The following is a 17045-nucleotide window of genomic DNA, read 5'->3' on the forward strand; positions in this document are numbered from 1 at the left end:
GGACACTCTGAAGAGTACTTGTGCTTTAACAAGGACTGAAAGGAGTCTGTGTAAAAGATGACAATTTATGTGGAAATTCAAACCTGAGAGGTGAAAAAGAGCCTCCACTTTTGCAAGCTGGAATTGCAATGAGGCAGTGGATGGAACATTTTTCAGGTCATTCAAAATTTTACAGTCTTATCCCAGAATTTGCAGAGCCTAGCCCTCTGATAGTCACATCCACAGATAAAAGGACAAGACAAATATGTATAGGAAGTCAGTTCAGGTGTTTTTCTATCAGTTATGTTCACAGCAAGATGACAGAAGGAAGAACTTCACATAATAGGCCAGTTGGCTCCAGTACAGCCTCATCAGCAGGCAACATTCAGATGTGAATAACTAGCACAGAACACTCATTATGCTTTGCAATAGCCCTATCTCCTAATCAAAGGGAATTCCTACAGGAATGCACTTAGCAGATCCTGAAAAAAGCCACTGCTCACTTATAAATGTGGCTAGCACCTTCTCTCTAGGAAGACAGAACATGCAAAGATCTAATTCTGGATAATGTCTGAGCAGGTGACATTTTTGTGAGAGAAAAATGAAACCACACAATTTCTGGAAGTAGATGAATCTGCACATTATCCTTTCATGGCAATACAGCTGGAACATGGGAGGCCAGTCAGAATAAATCTTACATAGGCAGCCTGTTTTTAGAAGACAATTAATCTAGTAACCCAACAGGTAAAGAGAACAAACATTACTATTAAAATGTCACATTATCCATTTCATTTTCTTTGAATTACTACAATTATTTTCCAATAGAAATTATCCAAAGGAGATGTCCACATATGTACCAGACCAGTCTGTAAAATAAAGTACAACACTAAAGTATGTCCTTGAACAAAAAATGCTCACTGTCAGAAGTGCAACAGGTACCACACTACAGTACTGGGAGCAAGACTCTCCTGTAACAGACTGCATAAAATTCCAAGTCTTTAATGGCATCAGAAACAGAGAGGGAGGTTCAGGGGATAATCTCACAACTGCCAAGAAGAAATACTATCAGGTTCATGCCTCAGAGCTGTAATCTACTGGTGCTTGTAATACCAGTGAAATTGCATGGCATGCATGCCACGTAGGCAAAGAAAAATGTGAATTGTGAACTTTTGTATTTGGTACGAAGAACTGCAAGGTGTGTTTCAGCCTTTCTGCTTGACCACAGCAATGGTGACCCTCTAGGCTTGAGACCTTTTGTCGCCCTGAAAACTCAGCCTCTGAGCTTGCTAACATAGTTTTCTAAAGACTTTCCCAGGACAGTAACTGTAAACATAGATATGTGTACATTCTTTCTGTTACACGTCTTGTGATGGACATCTCTCATGGCCAGTGCAGTGAGAAAGTGTTATCCTGACCATCCAATCCCTGGCTGTGGTCAGGAGCCTATAAATCCTGGAGGGAAAAATAAACCTCTCTCTTCTCTTCCCCACACCTCGACCTGTGTCCGTGTGATCTATTCATCTTCAGCGGCAACAACCTTTGACTTTCAGGAAGGACAAGACTACCCCTTCATTGTAGACTTCCTAAGGGAACTTTCCCTCATGATACACAATCAGACTTGAAGCTGGACAGCTCACAGCAGCCATGGACTCCTGAATTGTGTAAGACTTTTGTAAATGCTTAAAATAGACAGAGCTGAAGAATAAGCTTCAAGTCTTTCTAATTTTAATTTTGAAAGAACATCAGAGCTTACTTGAATGTCAATCAGAGAATGGAATTCAAGCTTCTCAAACTGCTTAAGTATAAAAAGTGCTGCTTCTGTAGGGTAGCTGATTGGGACTAAAATGGCACCAAGCATTCTCTAATTTGTACATACATTGGCAGAGAACTGAAGAGGGAAAATGTTAATGAACTTCAGAAATATGGCGAAAATATAAAGCTCTCATAACTCATAGATTATAAAGAGCATTCATGCTATGAGAACACAGACCTGACGTCATAAAGAGAACAGTAAATTCAAAGCAGTAAATAGCCTTAAGAAGACATGCAATACTGTCTATTTAATTCTCATTGTTTGAATATTTAAAGACATTAAACACACTTCTATAAGCAAACAAACCTGAAATGCAATGCAATGGTTTAATGAATAACAGAAATGTCTCCTAGACACCAAGATATCCAGACTTCAGAGAGTCCAGAATGGACAATCACTCCAGTACAGTTGTCAAATCACAGGACTGTCAAAAGTACCAGTGATGAAATAAAACAGGGACACTATGAATGAGTGATACAAAGTCAAACACTTCCTCATTAACCTGTGCGTACCCACATGTTGGGTCCACTTAGTAACTACCACACAAGAGAATATCAGAACCCAGACCTGAGAAATGCTTGTTTACCCAAGAGAAAATATATTACACAGGCCAACACAACTACGAGGACCTTTTTTCCACAGAATCTTCAGAGATTTTTTTTCCATTTCTCATAGAGAATTTCAAACTTTAAACTTCATCTGTTACTCATTTCAGACTTCATTTAACCTGTACCAAATTTTAACTGCTGAATGGATGCCTTTTAATCTACATGTTCAAAAGGAATTTTCTCAGGGAAAAAAAGTGTACATTCAGTGAGCTGAATAATTTACTAATTGAGGACAGAAACAAATCTGAAGACCTTCAAAAAGTCAGGTAAGATCTTACTAAATGTGTCTTCAAAGTCAACACTTTCTCTGACCAAGTAGAGGTTGTCAACCACAGGCTTCCAGTATAATCAACTGGCAATCAGCCAACCCAGTTGGGCTGGAGTTGTGACAGTGCAATACACTGCTAGCATAAGCTAGGCCTGGACAGTGAAAAGTCAGTGAGCTGTTGTTTTAGTAGAAGTAAAACAGGGCCAACCTCCTGTCCCAACTGACAAGACAGGATTTCTGTGCTCAAACTGTGCAGCCATCAGGAACTAAAACATGTCCAGAACAAGCAGTGACTGCGTGTTGCCATCCCACAGTACTGGGACTCTGGTTCTCTGGGACAGCCCTGGAGCTGGGCAGGGATTGTTTCCTCAGTTGTGTTACTGGAATGCCCCTGCCTGTGCCTTGTACCTCTGTGATTCTTTGGGTTTCCATAAGCTGATGACTCTCCTGGGATGGGTCTGAAAGGAGCCAGGGCAAGGTATTCAGGCTCCCCCACCTACCATTGGGACAATTCTCATTTGTTTGCACACAACCTTTTTAATCACATAACCTAACACAACTTTTCTATTATGACACTTACTGTACTGGTCCTCAAGGTTATTTCCTAGACATGTTTTTAAAAGTTTAATATCTAGAATGAGATTAAGGGGAGAATCACAAAATACTGTTGTCTAAAACCACAACATTTGCTGATACTAATGATTTTGAGTGACTGTATTAGAAATCTGATAATATGGTTATCTGATTCTTCACTGTTTCTTTGTCAAGGATTTTTTTTGCAGGAACTCAAATGCTTGAACAAAAGGTAACACAATTTTTATGATGTGCTAATTTTCAAACAATAAACATTTTTTAGATTGCTACACAAGCTATTTCTAATGGAAAACATAACAAGGTTGACAAAATCTTTGGATTAGTCAATTCCTTTGCTAATTGTCCAAAATGAAACCTAAATTATCATAGCTTATATAAAGAAAGACTTCTATTGCATGTAACTATCTACCCTCTCTTAAAAGCCGTATCTGTCAATTCTGTAGATCACGATACCTTACAGCAAAAAAGCTCCACAACTCCTGCCTCATGCAGCAGTATGCATTCATCCAGCATCCCAGAATACTTACACAATTGATTTTTCCAGTCTGCTCCCCTGTGATCCCACTATTTCTCCCAGTGTACAAAACATCTGTCCCAAAAAATCCTGAAAAGCAACAACATAAGAACTCAGAATTCATATTTCACACAATGAAATTTGGTTTCCCATTTATCTGAGCTGTTCCCTATTGAAGAACAGGTTCTGCTGAACACCACATCTTAGAAATAACTATGCAATAATGAATCATAAACAGACACACTACCACCTATTTGACATAACAGTAGGTTACATTTACAGATGTAATTCTAAGGCACTACACAGTCACTACAGGGAGCATGTAATTGGAGATAAATGGCTAAAAGTCTCATCTTTTCACTGTGAAGCACACACACAGCATTCCTTCTACTACTCTCTTAGTTTGCTCCAGGTTCTCAAAGGTTCTCTTATCACAGCCTTCCTGTATTTATCTTTCAAAAACATCACTGAGAAACCTCTGAATTCTACCCTTCTTCTCTAAATTTTAAAGTTACTACTTCATCCCTCCCACTTCAAGACAACATGAGTATAAAATGTTTCTTCTAACATTGAGACATAATCAAAACTTCAATTTTAGGACCCAGAAAAGTATCAGCAAATTGCAGCATATTACATATCTGAAAAGGCATACATGCATGCTCAAATATGTCCTTTGCAAGAGAAATGTCCCATTAAAATTATACTTATCAGGATTATGTGTTTTCACATAACACAATCACTGTATTTGTCTCTGTAACAGTAAAAAGTAAATAAAGTAATTAAAGTAAAAAGAAAATAAACATACTGAAGAACTTCAAGCATTTTAGCACAAAAAATTATAATAGTGAGGAAGAACTTACATGCTTTGACAGGTTAGGACTTTTTGAGTCAACATCATAGCTTAGGAAAAAAAAATAGAAAACTTGTATTAGAGTTGCCAGTGTCTCAGACATTTCTGATGACAATTATGTAAAGAAACAAAAATCAAACAATTCTTTTGCCTATCGCCATGTATTAAATTTACACAGATTTGTGAATGGGAGTTCCCCAGTAAGGAAGACAAACTGAATCATCACGTATTATAGGACTATGGTTCACTAGTTATTTGAAATTAAATAATTTTGAACAAAGTGCAAGCTTTAAAGAGAAATTCTTCTGATATTCCTGTTTGAACAATGAAAGATAACAAAAAGCAGACCAAAAATTAAAAAGGAACCCTAGAAAACAAACTAACTTGTAAATTATTTTCTTACGCAATTTTCAGTCATTTGAATAAGCAAATAGAAGTAACTGACAATAAACTAAACTGCTTTTAGCAAGAGTTCGACTTGTTCTTCTGAGTTTATCATAATCTTCACCTTCCTCCAGCTAGAAAATATCATAGTTTCCCTTCCATAATCAAGAGTTAAAAAAAAAAACTCTCAAAATTTAAGAGAGATTGAAAAAAATGTAAGAAATTCATACAAGATTACTAATCTCTATAATAGTCTTCCATCTTTATCAGATAATCCAAGTAATATTTTTTATCAAATAATCCGTTCAGGTTCAATACCAGTAACGAAACTGAAAAGATTTTTATCTGTTATGTTACTGCCCATCTCAGGCTCCCCTGCATGTTTCTGTTCCCATTGCATGGAATGCTATCCCTTTGGTTGTGCTGCCACAACTGGTTGCTGGGATGCATCATGGACCAGACCACAAGTCAGGATGACAGGAATACCATAACATAGCTGGATGTGGTGCAGCACAGTCAAAGCTTTAGAAACATATTTATTAAGAAAAGAAATTCCTAGAAATACCACTAACACAAGTTCCATCCTCCAGTTAAAGGCAAACTCTTTGGTGAAATTGCACAGGAAGACGCAACTTATAATTTGACCTGAGGGATAGCTAGAAAAGTAAAACAAAGAATGACTTCACTGGCAAAATCACTTACTAAGTACCAGCTGTGAGCAGAAAGGGGCCTGTGACATTGGTGGCTGTACATTTTAGGGGGAGGATCATGCACATATATTGAAGCAACAAATATCAGAGCTACTCTTGCCACTTTTTTTTTCCCCCCTGAAAAATATATTAATCATGTCAACTTTAAATCAAGAAATTTCTTCGAAAACTAACAACAGTAGTACACAATTTCACCAAGGAACTGAATACAGGAAACTTTCAGAATTGGGATTTAATCCATTAGTGGCTATATGAGATCCACATTTTTAACTCAGAGTTCTAAGATATTTAATTTTTCATCTATCATTATTAGAGGGCTCTACAACAAATTCACATAATATGGCCACAATATGATCACTTGCAGGCAAAGAAAGCAACAGCTATTCAGCTTTGAGTTCAGAAGAGACTCGTGCCCAGGTAACCCAGGACAGCAGCAGAAAGCCGTCAGGTCTTTCTGATAACTACAGTGAACGTGTGATATTTACAGCTTTTCATTAACAGACAGGAATCCATTTTTCTGAATACATAAAGAATTAAACAGGAGACTGTTTTCCCTTCCAGGTCCAAATCCTCTCCAGAAAGCATTTACCCAGAAGGTCTTTACAGACTCCCCTTTCTTTCTGCAGACTGACCTTGGCTTTCTCAGTTCATTTCTATCACTTTTCATTTCTATTGCACTGCCCCCTCCCCATAACAGACATGCATCCTATGAGAAGCAGAAGGCAAATAGATACAATTTCCACACAGCCCCCACTGTGTGGCTATTTCAGCAATGCTTTATATTTGGAGAAGAATCCCTTATTTCACAAATTGCTTAGTTTTGACTTAAAACCTATTTTAAATAACCCACTATAGTTATACTCCACAGATTGAATGACATTAAACCCAACTCTTAAAACTACAAATAAAGTCTGCATCAGACTTCCATTGTTGAAGTCTAAGAATTTGTACCTTGCCACATCAAAGCACCCTGTAATCTTCCTAGCTTTAAGTATTTCCTTTCATTCCTTGAAATAGGTGGTCTAGGACATCTTACAAAGGAAGTGAAAAGAAACAGGGAAAGGATTCTTCAACTAAAAAAGGACATACAAAGAAAATTGGTGGCCACAATACATAGTGGGATTCAAAACTGCAGCAAAAACTTAATTATCTATGAGGGTTATTCATATTCTTTCCTGGGGCAAAGTTAAGAAAGAACTCCTAATAAAAAAGGATGAAAATTAAGGAAAATAAGACAACCTTGATTACCACAAAGACTGAAATAATCAGAAAGGACTGAAATGTAAGAGACAACGTGCAGTGGTGACATGACCTGGTGACTGGACTCTCAATTCTATTTTCCAAAGAATAAAGTCAAAGTCAAAACACCAGCGGAATGAAATGAGCACATCTGGAATAATGTCAAAAGCCATCTACTTCTAGATCAACTGCTGTTGTTTTAAAATCTAAAATTCAGTATATTTAGATGTATAGTAAAGAAAATTTTGGGTCTGTGCTACTTGTACAGTATTTTATTTCTGGACAGTATATCTGTACCTGTTTTGCTGACTATGCTGCAAGAATATTTTAACATTTTGACATCTTTTTCTTTCTATTTTCTGAAATTAATAATTGTAAGCATAATTGGACTTTGACTAGTTAACATCTGCCAGTTTCTTAAAACTTGGTCATTATCATGTTACACATTTATTTCTGAGGATGCAATGCTAAATTAGTCATATCTATTACATTAATTCATCCTATGTCAATAGATACCATCTCCAAGTTAATTTTATGCTGGACAAAACTTTACATGCTGACAGAGGCTGAAATATTGAAGTCAAAGTTGTTAACTTACAAATCAAATCGCAGATTCTCTCTTTCTTCAAAGAAGTAGTCCATTATAAATTTTCTTACAAAATCTGGATTTAAAGTATTATCAATTACTTCTGTTCTTCCAAACTGTAAAAGAAAAGAGCAAGTTTAAGCTACATGCCATAAGGAAGAACAATTAAACTGCCAATATCAGGTATATGTGAGATATAGGAAAGCCTGTAAAAACTTCTCTTGAACAGATGCCATGAAAGAAAATTAGTGCATTCACATTAATAGATCAGTTACCTGTGGATGAAGACAGAGTGGCAGAAGACCTCATATTTCAATATAGTGAAATACCTTGAACTAAACTGCATCAACATCAGCTCCCAAAGCCAATTAAAATCCACAAAAATTTGAATCAGTAACAAAAATCCAGTTTCCTGAAATAAAAAACACACCAAAAAAAACCCCATCCAAACACAAGAGCAAGCAAAAGCTTGCATATATTATTTATTTCAGAGAGCTTTAAATATTAGGGAACACGTTATTTCCATTGTAAATGTATCATTTTTGCACTGTCCATCTCCTATTTCACCTCAGTTCAGCTCTCTTCATCACACCTCTCTCTGAGCTTTGGCAAAATGCCTTTTCCTTCTTGATGTTTATAGGAGGTGCCTCAGTCCCTGCCAAGCTTATATTTTAATTTTAAAAAAATTCAAACCTTAGCTGGGGAAGGCCTAGAGCAACCTGGCCTGACTTTGGAGATGGCTTTTCATGGATCAGGAGGATGAACTACTGGCAGCAGATGAATAGAAGGCTGGATGACACACAGGTTCATTCTCTTAAATTAATCCATGATTGTCATATTTCATATATCATGGGTTTAAATTTTATAGCTCCATTAGAAATAGAATTATGTATGAATCCAAAGGAAAAGTTACTTCAAAAGAAAAAGAAATTATAAAATGACAGCTAAGTTTCAGTTTTAATTATTTTAAATAACAAAACATCATAAATTTTTAAGTACTTTTCATCTCTTCAATTCTGTATTTTTTTCAATAAGCAATATTTCATTTTACACTACAACCATGTTACCCTTGGGAAGTCTGACTTGATTTACAATGCATTACAGACGTATCAGTAACCAAAGATAAATATGCAACGTGCTGATGATCAAATCACAATGAGACCAGAAAAAGCCTAACTGAATACCCATTCATCTCTCACCAATTATACTTAGATTTTTACAAAACTTGAGAGACTGAATTCAGTGGCACTACTAACTTTTCTTTAAATCATTTTAAATTACTGTTTTGGGTTTTAGTTGAGGCTTCAGGTTTTTTTGTCCGTTTACTTATTTTACATGGTGACACAAATGATTCCTTCCCATGTGCTTGAACTCAATGATCTCAAAAGCCTTTTCCAATTTAAATGTTTCTGTGATTAAACTACTATAACTAATTAATTAACTGATGAATTACTAATAGAATTTACCTTACTTGTGGCATTAAAATGCTGTTCTCTAAAAATCACTAGTCTACACTTTTCAGCTAAATTAAGCACCTTTTGAAATCTGTTTTCCCAATTACCTATTGCCTTTGTAAACAGAAGAGATTACTTCTATAATCCAGTCATTTATGACTAACAACATAGCTACTGATTAATTAGTTCTCCACATGGTCTACTTTCCCCAATAACAATTGAATAAAGCTAAAATTTCAACATGGTCAAGAAGCCAAAGCCTTCAGAAACACTATTCGGGAGAGTAACAGAATCAATGTAACTATTTAAATGGACTAATCTTCTACCTACCACCTTAATTTTTTTGTTTTACTAATGGTATAAATATAATACGTCAGAACACATAAAACACAGTGCTGATTAAGCCCCTCCACAATGCCAACCTCTAAATTTTGACTATTATAACAGATACTAGGAATGGATTCTACTCATTGAACTCTACATCTGACATAGTCAGAAGTTTAGGCTTTTGCTCATCTCTTGGAGGCATTTATATAGAATGATTCATTTGATCTAATGCAGACATCTAAATTAGGTCTGGTGAACTGCCCTCAGGATATTACTTTTTTCCACTAACTGTAAACATAAAACTGAGTTGGAAGTATTTATACCTGAACCTCCTGATAGAAAAGATGGAGATAATAACGATTTAAAACAAAAACCTCAGATTTTCTAGCAACTACAATGTCAAAAGTCTGTTTAAATGCCTGTAATTCCTAAACTTCCTCTTTAATTCTATGTACTTCTAGGTAAGATATTTTTTATTTCTACCATCAGGACAATTATAATATTAAAAATGGTAAGTATTTGTTTTAACAGCTACACAAGAGAAGTATGAAAATGGCACAAAGTTGCATATGAATCTTAGACAATAATAAAAGCCAAAATTTTGACAAAATCATCTTAACCCTGAACCAGAAGAGGACCCAAATGCTTGAGTGATGATCTAAGTTTGACAACCAAACTGTACCAAGCTACCTAGGCACCTGTATGAATTAGGAATCTGCTGTTTTCAGTTCGCTATACAGACATTTAGAACTTTGTTTATGTCCACTACAACTCCTAATTTATCTATGATTAGGGAATTCCCATTATGAGTCCTTAAATTGACATTCCTTTACACGAATCATCAGAGGAATGTGATCCAGTAAGTATACTGAGAGGATGTCTAGTATCCACTTAAGAACAACACAGAGCAGCAATTTAGCTAAAAAATACAAATTAAATAGGTACACTGCTTTATGTATTGCAAAGCTATATGGGCTTTTCCCCAAGCATGAGACAAATTCAATTATCTCTTCTTGACAAGACTGAAACTCACATTCACCATGTTTCAGCAAACCAGAAAATACAATTCTCTGGCCAACAGGCAAGGACACCAAATATAAGAGAAGAGGTCTGTTTTCTGTGTTCCTGGTCACCTCCTACTGGAAATTTTACACAGCATCATATGAATCATATAAAATCATATAAAATATCAGTTCTGAAAACAACAGTATCAAACCTCCTCTCTTTTACAGGGAAAAATACTAAGATAGTACATTCCACTCTTGGCTCTATTCTTAAAGCCCAAGGCCACACAGTGATGCACCTATAGTGAAAAACACCTGCAGTGAACAAGTTCCACCAATCCTCTCTGAAGGCAGGTAAACTGTATTTTATCAGTAGAAAGATGTCCATCCTCCCCCCAACACCATCAATTCTTTCAAAGATTAACATTAGAGAAGAAAAATTAGATGACTAAGTACTGGAACAGAGTTCCAGGTTCTGAGGTACTTGATTTAGTTTCTTAAGACATCTCTCTAGAGTGTTCACACTCACAGAGAAGATATCCTCCCTCCCTTGTTACCTACAATAGTGAACACTCTATTCAGCAGCATCTAAATTGTCTGAAACACTACACAGCAAAGGTACATCTTTAACACAGCTACGGGCTAGTTTTGCTGACACTGACCCTCACCATAGCTCAGTCCTGTTTGAATGTCTCCCTCTCAAGCTACAAACCTCAACCAAATTGACAGCTAAGTCTGGTTAAATTTATCTGAGGGAGACTGTAAAATGGAAAACTCATGTATTTTCTCTATTTTGTTTTCTTTTTTGATGGAAATGTGTGATACACATATGGAAATTGAGATCAATGTAACTGTATTTTAAGTGTTTCCTGGTACATAGGACCCCCATTCGCCTAGCATGGCATTCAATAGGCTATGACATGCCCTCTTCTGCTAGGACAAATGACCAGCCTTAAATACACCCAAAAGGTTTATACATCTATGAATATGCATCTTACCTCTCTCCATTCCTTGTTTCCAATTGCTTGTGTGTACAAAACACAGACTGTGGGGGGAAAAAAAAAAAAAAAGTTTTGTTATTTTTAAACTTTATCATATCCTTAAATTAAGTGAACTAATTTTGTAGTCTCTTGTGCTGTGGAAATTACTAACTAGGACAATCAAATGGTAATGTTTTCCCTCAGCTGTCAGTAAGCCTAAGCAGACTGGTCACCATGTGGCGTACTTATTGCAGAAATCAGCTAATAAATGTAGTGCTTCTAAAATGGGAGGCAGCACTTACACCTGACCTCCAGCAAAGCACTTGATAATCTTTAAAGGAAAAATTGAATAAAAGCAGGTGTTCTTTAAATGTGGGTAGTCAGACTATTCTAGATAATCTAATGCACAATTACCCTAAAATATATTTCCTTCAAGAGAGAAGAAAATAAAAGTAAAAAAACAAATGAGGACCCTACTGAAAAGAAACAGGGGAAACAGAACCAGAAAAAAAAAAAATTACTCAAGTTTTCTTCCTCAATTTTACTTCAAATTATTTATATATATTTAGGCATCTCACATATGCATACTTTAGTTTTTTAAACTAAAGCCTGAAAAAATGGAATCAATTAAATTTGTTGCCCTAACTTGAGAGACCCAGCAGAACTATCCCACAGGTGTCATTCAGATCTCTGTTTCCAGTATAGCACTCACTACATATTACACTGCAGCTTTCATCACAAGGACTGGTAACGGGGTGCAGTGATTAAAATCAGGTCTTTTAAACACTATTTTAAGTACAGACCATTTGCACTGAAGGAGCACTATAAACCTTATTTTCCACAGTCTTGAACTAGTTGCAGGTAACTATGATAAAGCAATTTTTACCTGAAACTCCTCTTCAAATCCTTTCTAAATAACAGAAATACAGACAACATATTGTTTTTTTTGTCAACATATTCTTTTCTTGTACCAATCATTATTTTTCAAAAGAAGGTAAAAATAATACTGTTTTAGGTTGCAGCCTTGAACAACAAAGGTAGAGGTTTGATTTTGTTCTCAGTGGAGTCAGAATCATCAACAGACAAAAGCAGAAATGAAGTCAACCTTCTAACTACATTTTCTTCTTACTTAAAATGCATTTGCTCCACACACCAAAAAAAAAAAAAAAAAAAAATCCCCTTAGGCAGTAGCAAATGAGAGGAGAAACAGGAAAAAGCAATTTCAATATTTTAGCTCACACAGGAGCTAAAAGATAACACTTTTATTTTTATTTTTTAAGTAAGATGTTTTGTAGATGAAAAAAAGCTTACCAAAAAAAAAAAATTAAAAATAATTCTCAAGAGACAGCAGAGTGAATCCAAACCAAAAAGCCTATTTTTACAACACACTCTGGAGTAAGCTGCTGGAGTGTATTACGTGAAGAATGAAGTGAAATGGGAAAATGTGAGAAAACAGAATGAAATAGAAGCTATGAAATTAGCTAAAAAAAGTTCTGTAGGTTACTGAACTTCTGACTATCCATCCACAACTGTAGAATCACAGAATATGCTGAGCTCGAAGGGATCCATCAGGATCCAAGTCCAACTGCTGGCCTGCACAGGACACCTCAATAGTCACCCCATTTGCCCAAGAGCATTGTCCAAACACTTGTTGAATTCTTGTCATGCTGGTGCTGTGACCACTGCCCTGGGGAGCCTCTTCCAGTGCCCAACCACCCTCTGGGGGAAGAACATTTTTCTAATATCCAACATAAACCTCCCCCAACACAGCTTTAGGCCACTCCCTCATCTCCTGTCACTGGATACCACAGAGAAAAATCAGAGACTAAGGTCTCCCCCTCTAGGCTGCAGATGTGGCCAATATTTTAAATATAATAAAAATATAGACTAATAAGCAATCACCTCATACAAAATTTTATTGTAAGTAAAATGTGCAAGTCTGACAGGGATACATACACGTGTGCATCTCACACTGACATTCCAAAAACAAAGTCAGCCCAAATGAAAGCTATAGAAAAGGCATATTTTCTGATAAATACTTTGTAAATTGAGAAAAAAATTTGAAATTCTTCAATCTTTCCTCTAAAATGCACTCCACAAATTTTAGGAAACCAACCACGATACTGGTCTCCATCAATGTTAAGGTTCACTATCTCGAATGGCTCTTGGAAAGGGTTTTGTAAAGATCCAGATACATTAATTACAATAATCACTCAAAACTTCATTCAACAAATTCATATCCAACTGGAAAAATGCAGATACACATGGTAAAGTTGATCTAAAGCACTTGGAATGCTCAAACCAAAGACTTAAGGCTCTACAAGGCAAGTCATTTTTTTTGGAAGAAAACAGTTAACAGCATTGTCATGAGGGAGAAGAAGGAATAAAGGGGAATAAATAATATTTCAAAAGTCATTGTATTATGCAACCGCATCCTAAGACAGCTGAAAAAATAGTTTGTCTCTCAATCTCAAAACTTGAGGGAGCAATGAGAAAGTTCACAGCAGCACACTGATTAAGAGTAACTGAGAAACCCTTCTGGAAGGCTTTGCTGTATGAGTTGTTCCAAGAGAAGATACAGCTACATTTGTAGTCAGGAATACTAATACTTAGTAATTTTTAACTCTGGACACTGCTACCACGTCACATTCAAGGTAAATTTAATTAAATCTTGCAATGAAGATGAAGGTGGAAATGTCAATACTTATTACTCTGCTGTAGATACAGTTGCCAAAATATTATTGATTATTACAGCCTGCACCTTCCTGTTTTCCCAGATAGACTGGGCCTCCCTTATCTGCTCTGGTCCTTTTCCTTTCTATGCATATATGCTTATCCTTTAGTCTGGCAATTACTGTTACACAAACATTGCCCATCTTAGTTTTCCCAAACACAACACATCTATTCCATTCCAAGGAAGACTTATCCTCAATGACACTGACGTTTTCCCCATGCTACCTACATCTTTTCATGGTACCAGTTCTAGCAGGGCTCCCCAATACTCTTCACTAACCAGCTTTTATACCTTCCAGGCAGAGGCGCCCTAACATCCTTTTGTCCCAACCACCAAGAGATTCTTCTTACTGTTATTATTCTCCATGGGGAGATTCCCCAGGGAAGAGCCTTATGTCTTCAGTCATTCATCCTGGACTCTTTTGATCATCAATACTCAGGAACCACGGGGCTCCACAGGAGGACATTTCATCTGACTGTGCTGCTGCCAGCACAGCTCTGCAGGACTCAGCCTGAGTTGTCAGAGCCTGGGAAGAAAAGAATTCTGCCTGTCATTAGACAGAGGAAACATGCCAAAATCATTAATCTGTATTTCCTAGGCAGGTCTTATCCCTGCCTCATCAGGGAAGCACTACTTTAGCTCAGCTTTCTACAAGAAAAAAAACCAATAAAACCCATAGGTTTTAAAAAAAAAAATATTCCTAGAAGAAATCGTCTCCAAACTGGGAGAGCAGAATGCTCCCAACACTGCAGTAAATCAGTATATATGGCTTGCTTTGACTCCACTAAGCTGAAAGCACTGTCAGTAAGAGGCTTCAGTATTGTTTAAAATACTTCATGAATAATGGCTATCCAAGCCTATCCCATCTGTATCTACTATCTCTACTGTTACTTCTGTCACTTGCCTCTGGGGAGGCAAAGTGATAGATTCCTCTTGGCATGAGTATTCTAGATTTCAGGGAAGTGGTCAGAATTGGAATACTGAGTAGCAATTATAGTATCAAAAAAAGGCCAAGCTTATCTCCTAAAAGAACCAGGAAAATCACAAATTCCTTTTTAATTTCAGGAGAAGGCTATTTATACTGACACGGAAGTCAGCTACATTCATGTGTGTCCCTCTGAGAAAAAGACCAAGAATATAAAATTGGATTTTCACTACCACTATGATCCTTAGATAAATGCACTGGAGTATGAAAAGCACATTAGAACTGGCCTAGTCAAAAGCAATGACACCTCAGCATATAGAATGACTCTACATGGTTCTATCTTGTATGAAATCTAACGGCTGCAAATTCAGTGGCTGTAAAAGTGGATCTTGTGACAGTGGCTCGATGCTGATTTTGGCACCTTCTTATCTACAGATTAAACTTACTGTATACAGACCAGCCTAGAGAATGGCCTTTGTCCAAGTGAACAGACATTGAGGAAAGTTGTCCTGCTGTACTTGCAAATACAGAAGAACAAGAACTTTTTATACTACTCACCTCTTTTACAGTATGGCCATAGCTCTGTCCCCACCTAAAGGACAGTACAAGGAAACAAACTAAACTGGCTATTAAAAAACCTGCAGAGTACTAAAACTGGCCAGTACACTCACATGGCTTTCAGAGTTGACAGGAACCAGCTGTGACTGTCACAAGGTGGTTCATGGCCTTCTCCCACACAGCTCACACTGCAGTCCCCTGCCACTCAAATCCTCCAATTTATATCTAATACAGTGCCCTATCTGATAAAAAACTTGAAGCACTTGTCATTAATAATATTTGAGCCTAAGAACTACAGACACCGTATCACTTTTGTCAATATCAGAGATCTCTGAACTCATTACAGGCAATGGGTCACAGAGCATTCCTCAAAACAGTTTAATTGAGGGCTTTTTTTAAATGAATCACAAAACTGTTAGGGATCTTTGAAAATCATCCCATCCAACCCCCAACTAAATTTTACTATCATATTTAGCCAACTAAATTTTTTTTTTTAATATGCAAAACACTCGGTTTTGTTTCTGTGTGATCTCCCTACACCAGAGGCATGGTATTGCTTATGTCTCCTAAGGTTGTTTTTCGTTTTTTTTTTTTAAAAAGAAGCTTTACAGGTTAGAAACACCAAAGGTACTCCTAACTTCTTGTAGCTTTCCTCCAGGAAGTAGAAGCTTTTCCTTTCAAAAGTGTATGTAGAATCTCTCTCAAGAAATTTTTGATGCAGAATGGAAATATACACTCTAACAAAACTACTCAAATGTTTCATAACCCTACACGACTCAGTATTCAAATATCAGGGCATGGTTGCATGTCTAGAGACTTGATACAAGTATATGTGTCTTGGGTTATTTCCAATGCCAGTAGGCACAATATATGGTATCCTAAGGAAGAAAAGCCCAGGCTTAAAGAAATAAAATGAACTTATGGATAAAAGCAAATGGAGAGCTGTACAGAACAGAAGATGACACCACAACCTAAGGACCGACCTATGAACAGTACAAAACTCCTCTGAGTAATATTATCAGAAAAGAAAGGAAATTTTTTGTAATCTCATTCCTTGATGAAAGTTTTCATAAAGCATCCAACACAGGAAGATAGTAATGGTTTTTAAAGCAAGAGTCCTATCATAAATTTATAGACATGTGAGTTTTGGAGGATCCGGTCATAATACAGCTTACAAGGAAAGTGAGTGTCACTAGCTTACAATTCTGAAAAGATTAATTCTAAAACCATCATACCACTTTTGATCAGATTAATTAACTTAATTTTATTTTTCAGCATTTGACTCTAAGTTTAGTGGACAGTGTGTACTAGCAGCAACAAATGCTTCTAGTTCATTTAGTATTTTGCTTAATAGCTTTGAAAAAGATCTAAAACAACAGCTATTAAAAAAGAAACAACAACCCAACCTTACAGAATTTATTAATTTCAGGAACCTTTAGGTCAAATACTACATAAGGGACTATCTAGCTCAGGAAGGCAGTATTAAAAACAGTCTTTAAAATTCCAGTTCACATAACA

General features: G+C 36.4%; 1 protein-coding gene across 5 annotated transcripts in view; it reads right to left on the reverse strand.

Moving 5' to 3' along the window:
* Positions 1-17045, reverse strand: part of LOC131573386 (copine-8) — a 72600-nt gene that overhangs the window by 41309 nt on the left and 14246 nt on the right. For 4 of the 5 annotated variants that reach the window (XR_009276186.1, XR_009276187.1, XM_058827309.1 and 1 more), the window contains exons 3-6: positions 11329-11375; positions 7558-7661; positions 4637-4676; positions 3790-3866 (exon numbers count right to left, since the gene is read on the reverse strand). Coding sequence is in view for 2 of the 5 variants with exons in the window: in XM_058827309.1 (XP_058683292.1) it covers positions 3790-3866; positions 4637-4676; positions 7558-7661; positions 11329-11375 (268 nt within the window). In the remaining 3 variants the exon portion in view is untranslated. Of the gene's footprint in view, positions 1-3789; positions 3867-4636; positions 4677-7557; positions 7662-11328; positions 11376-17045 lie in introns of those variants that run through there. The other variant, XM_058827311.1, reaches the window with a different exon arrangement.

This window comes from Poecile atricapillus, chromosome Z (assembly GCF_030490865.1).
Source record: "Poecile atricapillus isolate bPoeAtr1 chromosome Z, bPoeAtr1.hap1, whole genome shotgun sequence".
In the NCBI taxonomy this organism is placed as follows: Eukaryota; Metazoa; Chordata; class Aves; order Passeriformes; family Paridae; genus Poecile; species Poecile atricapillus.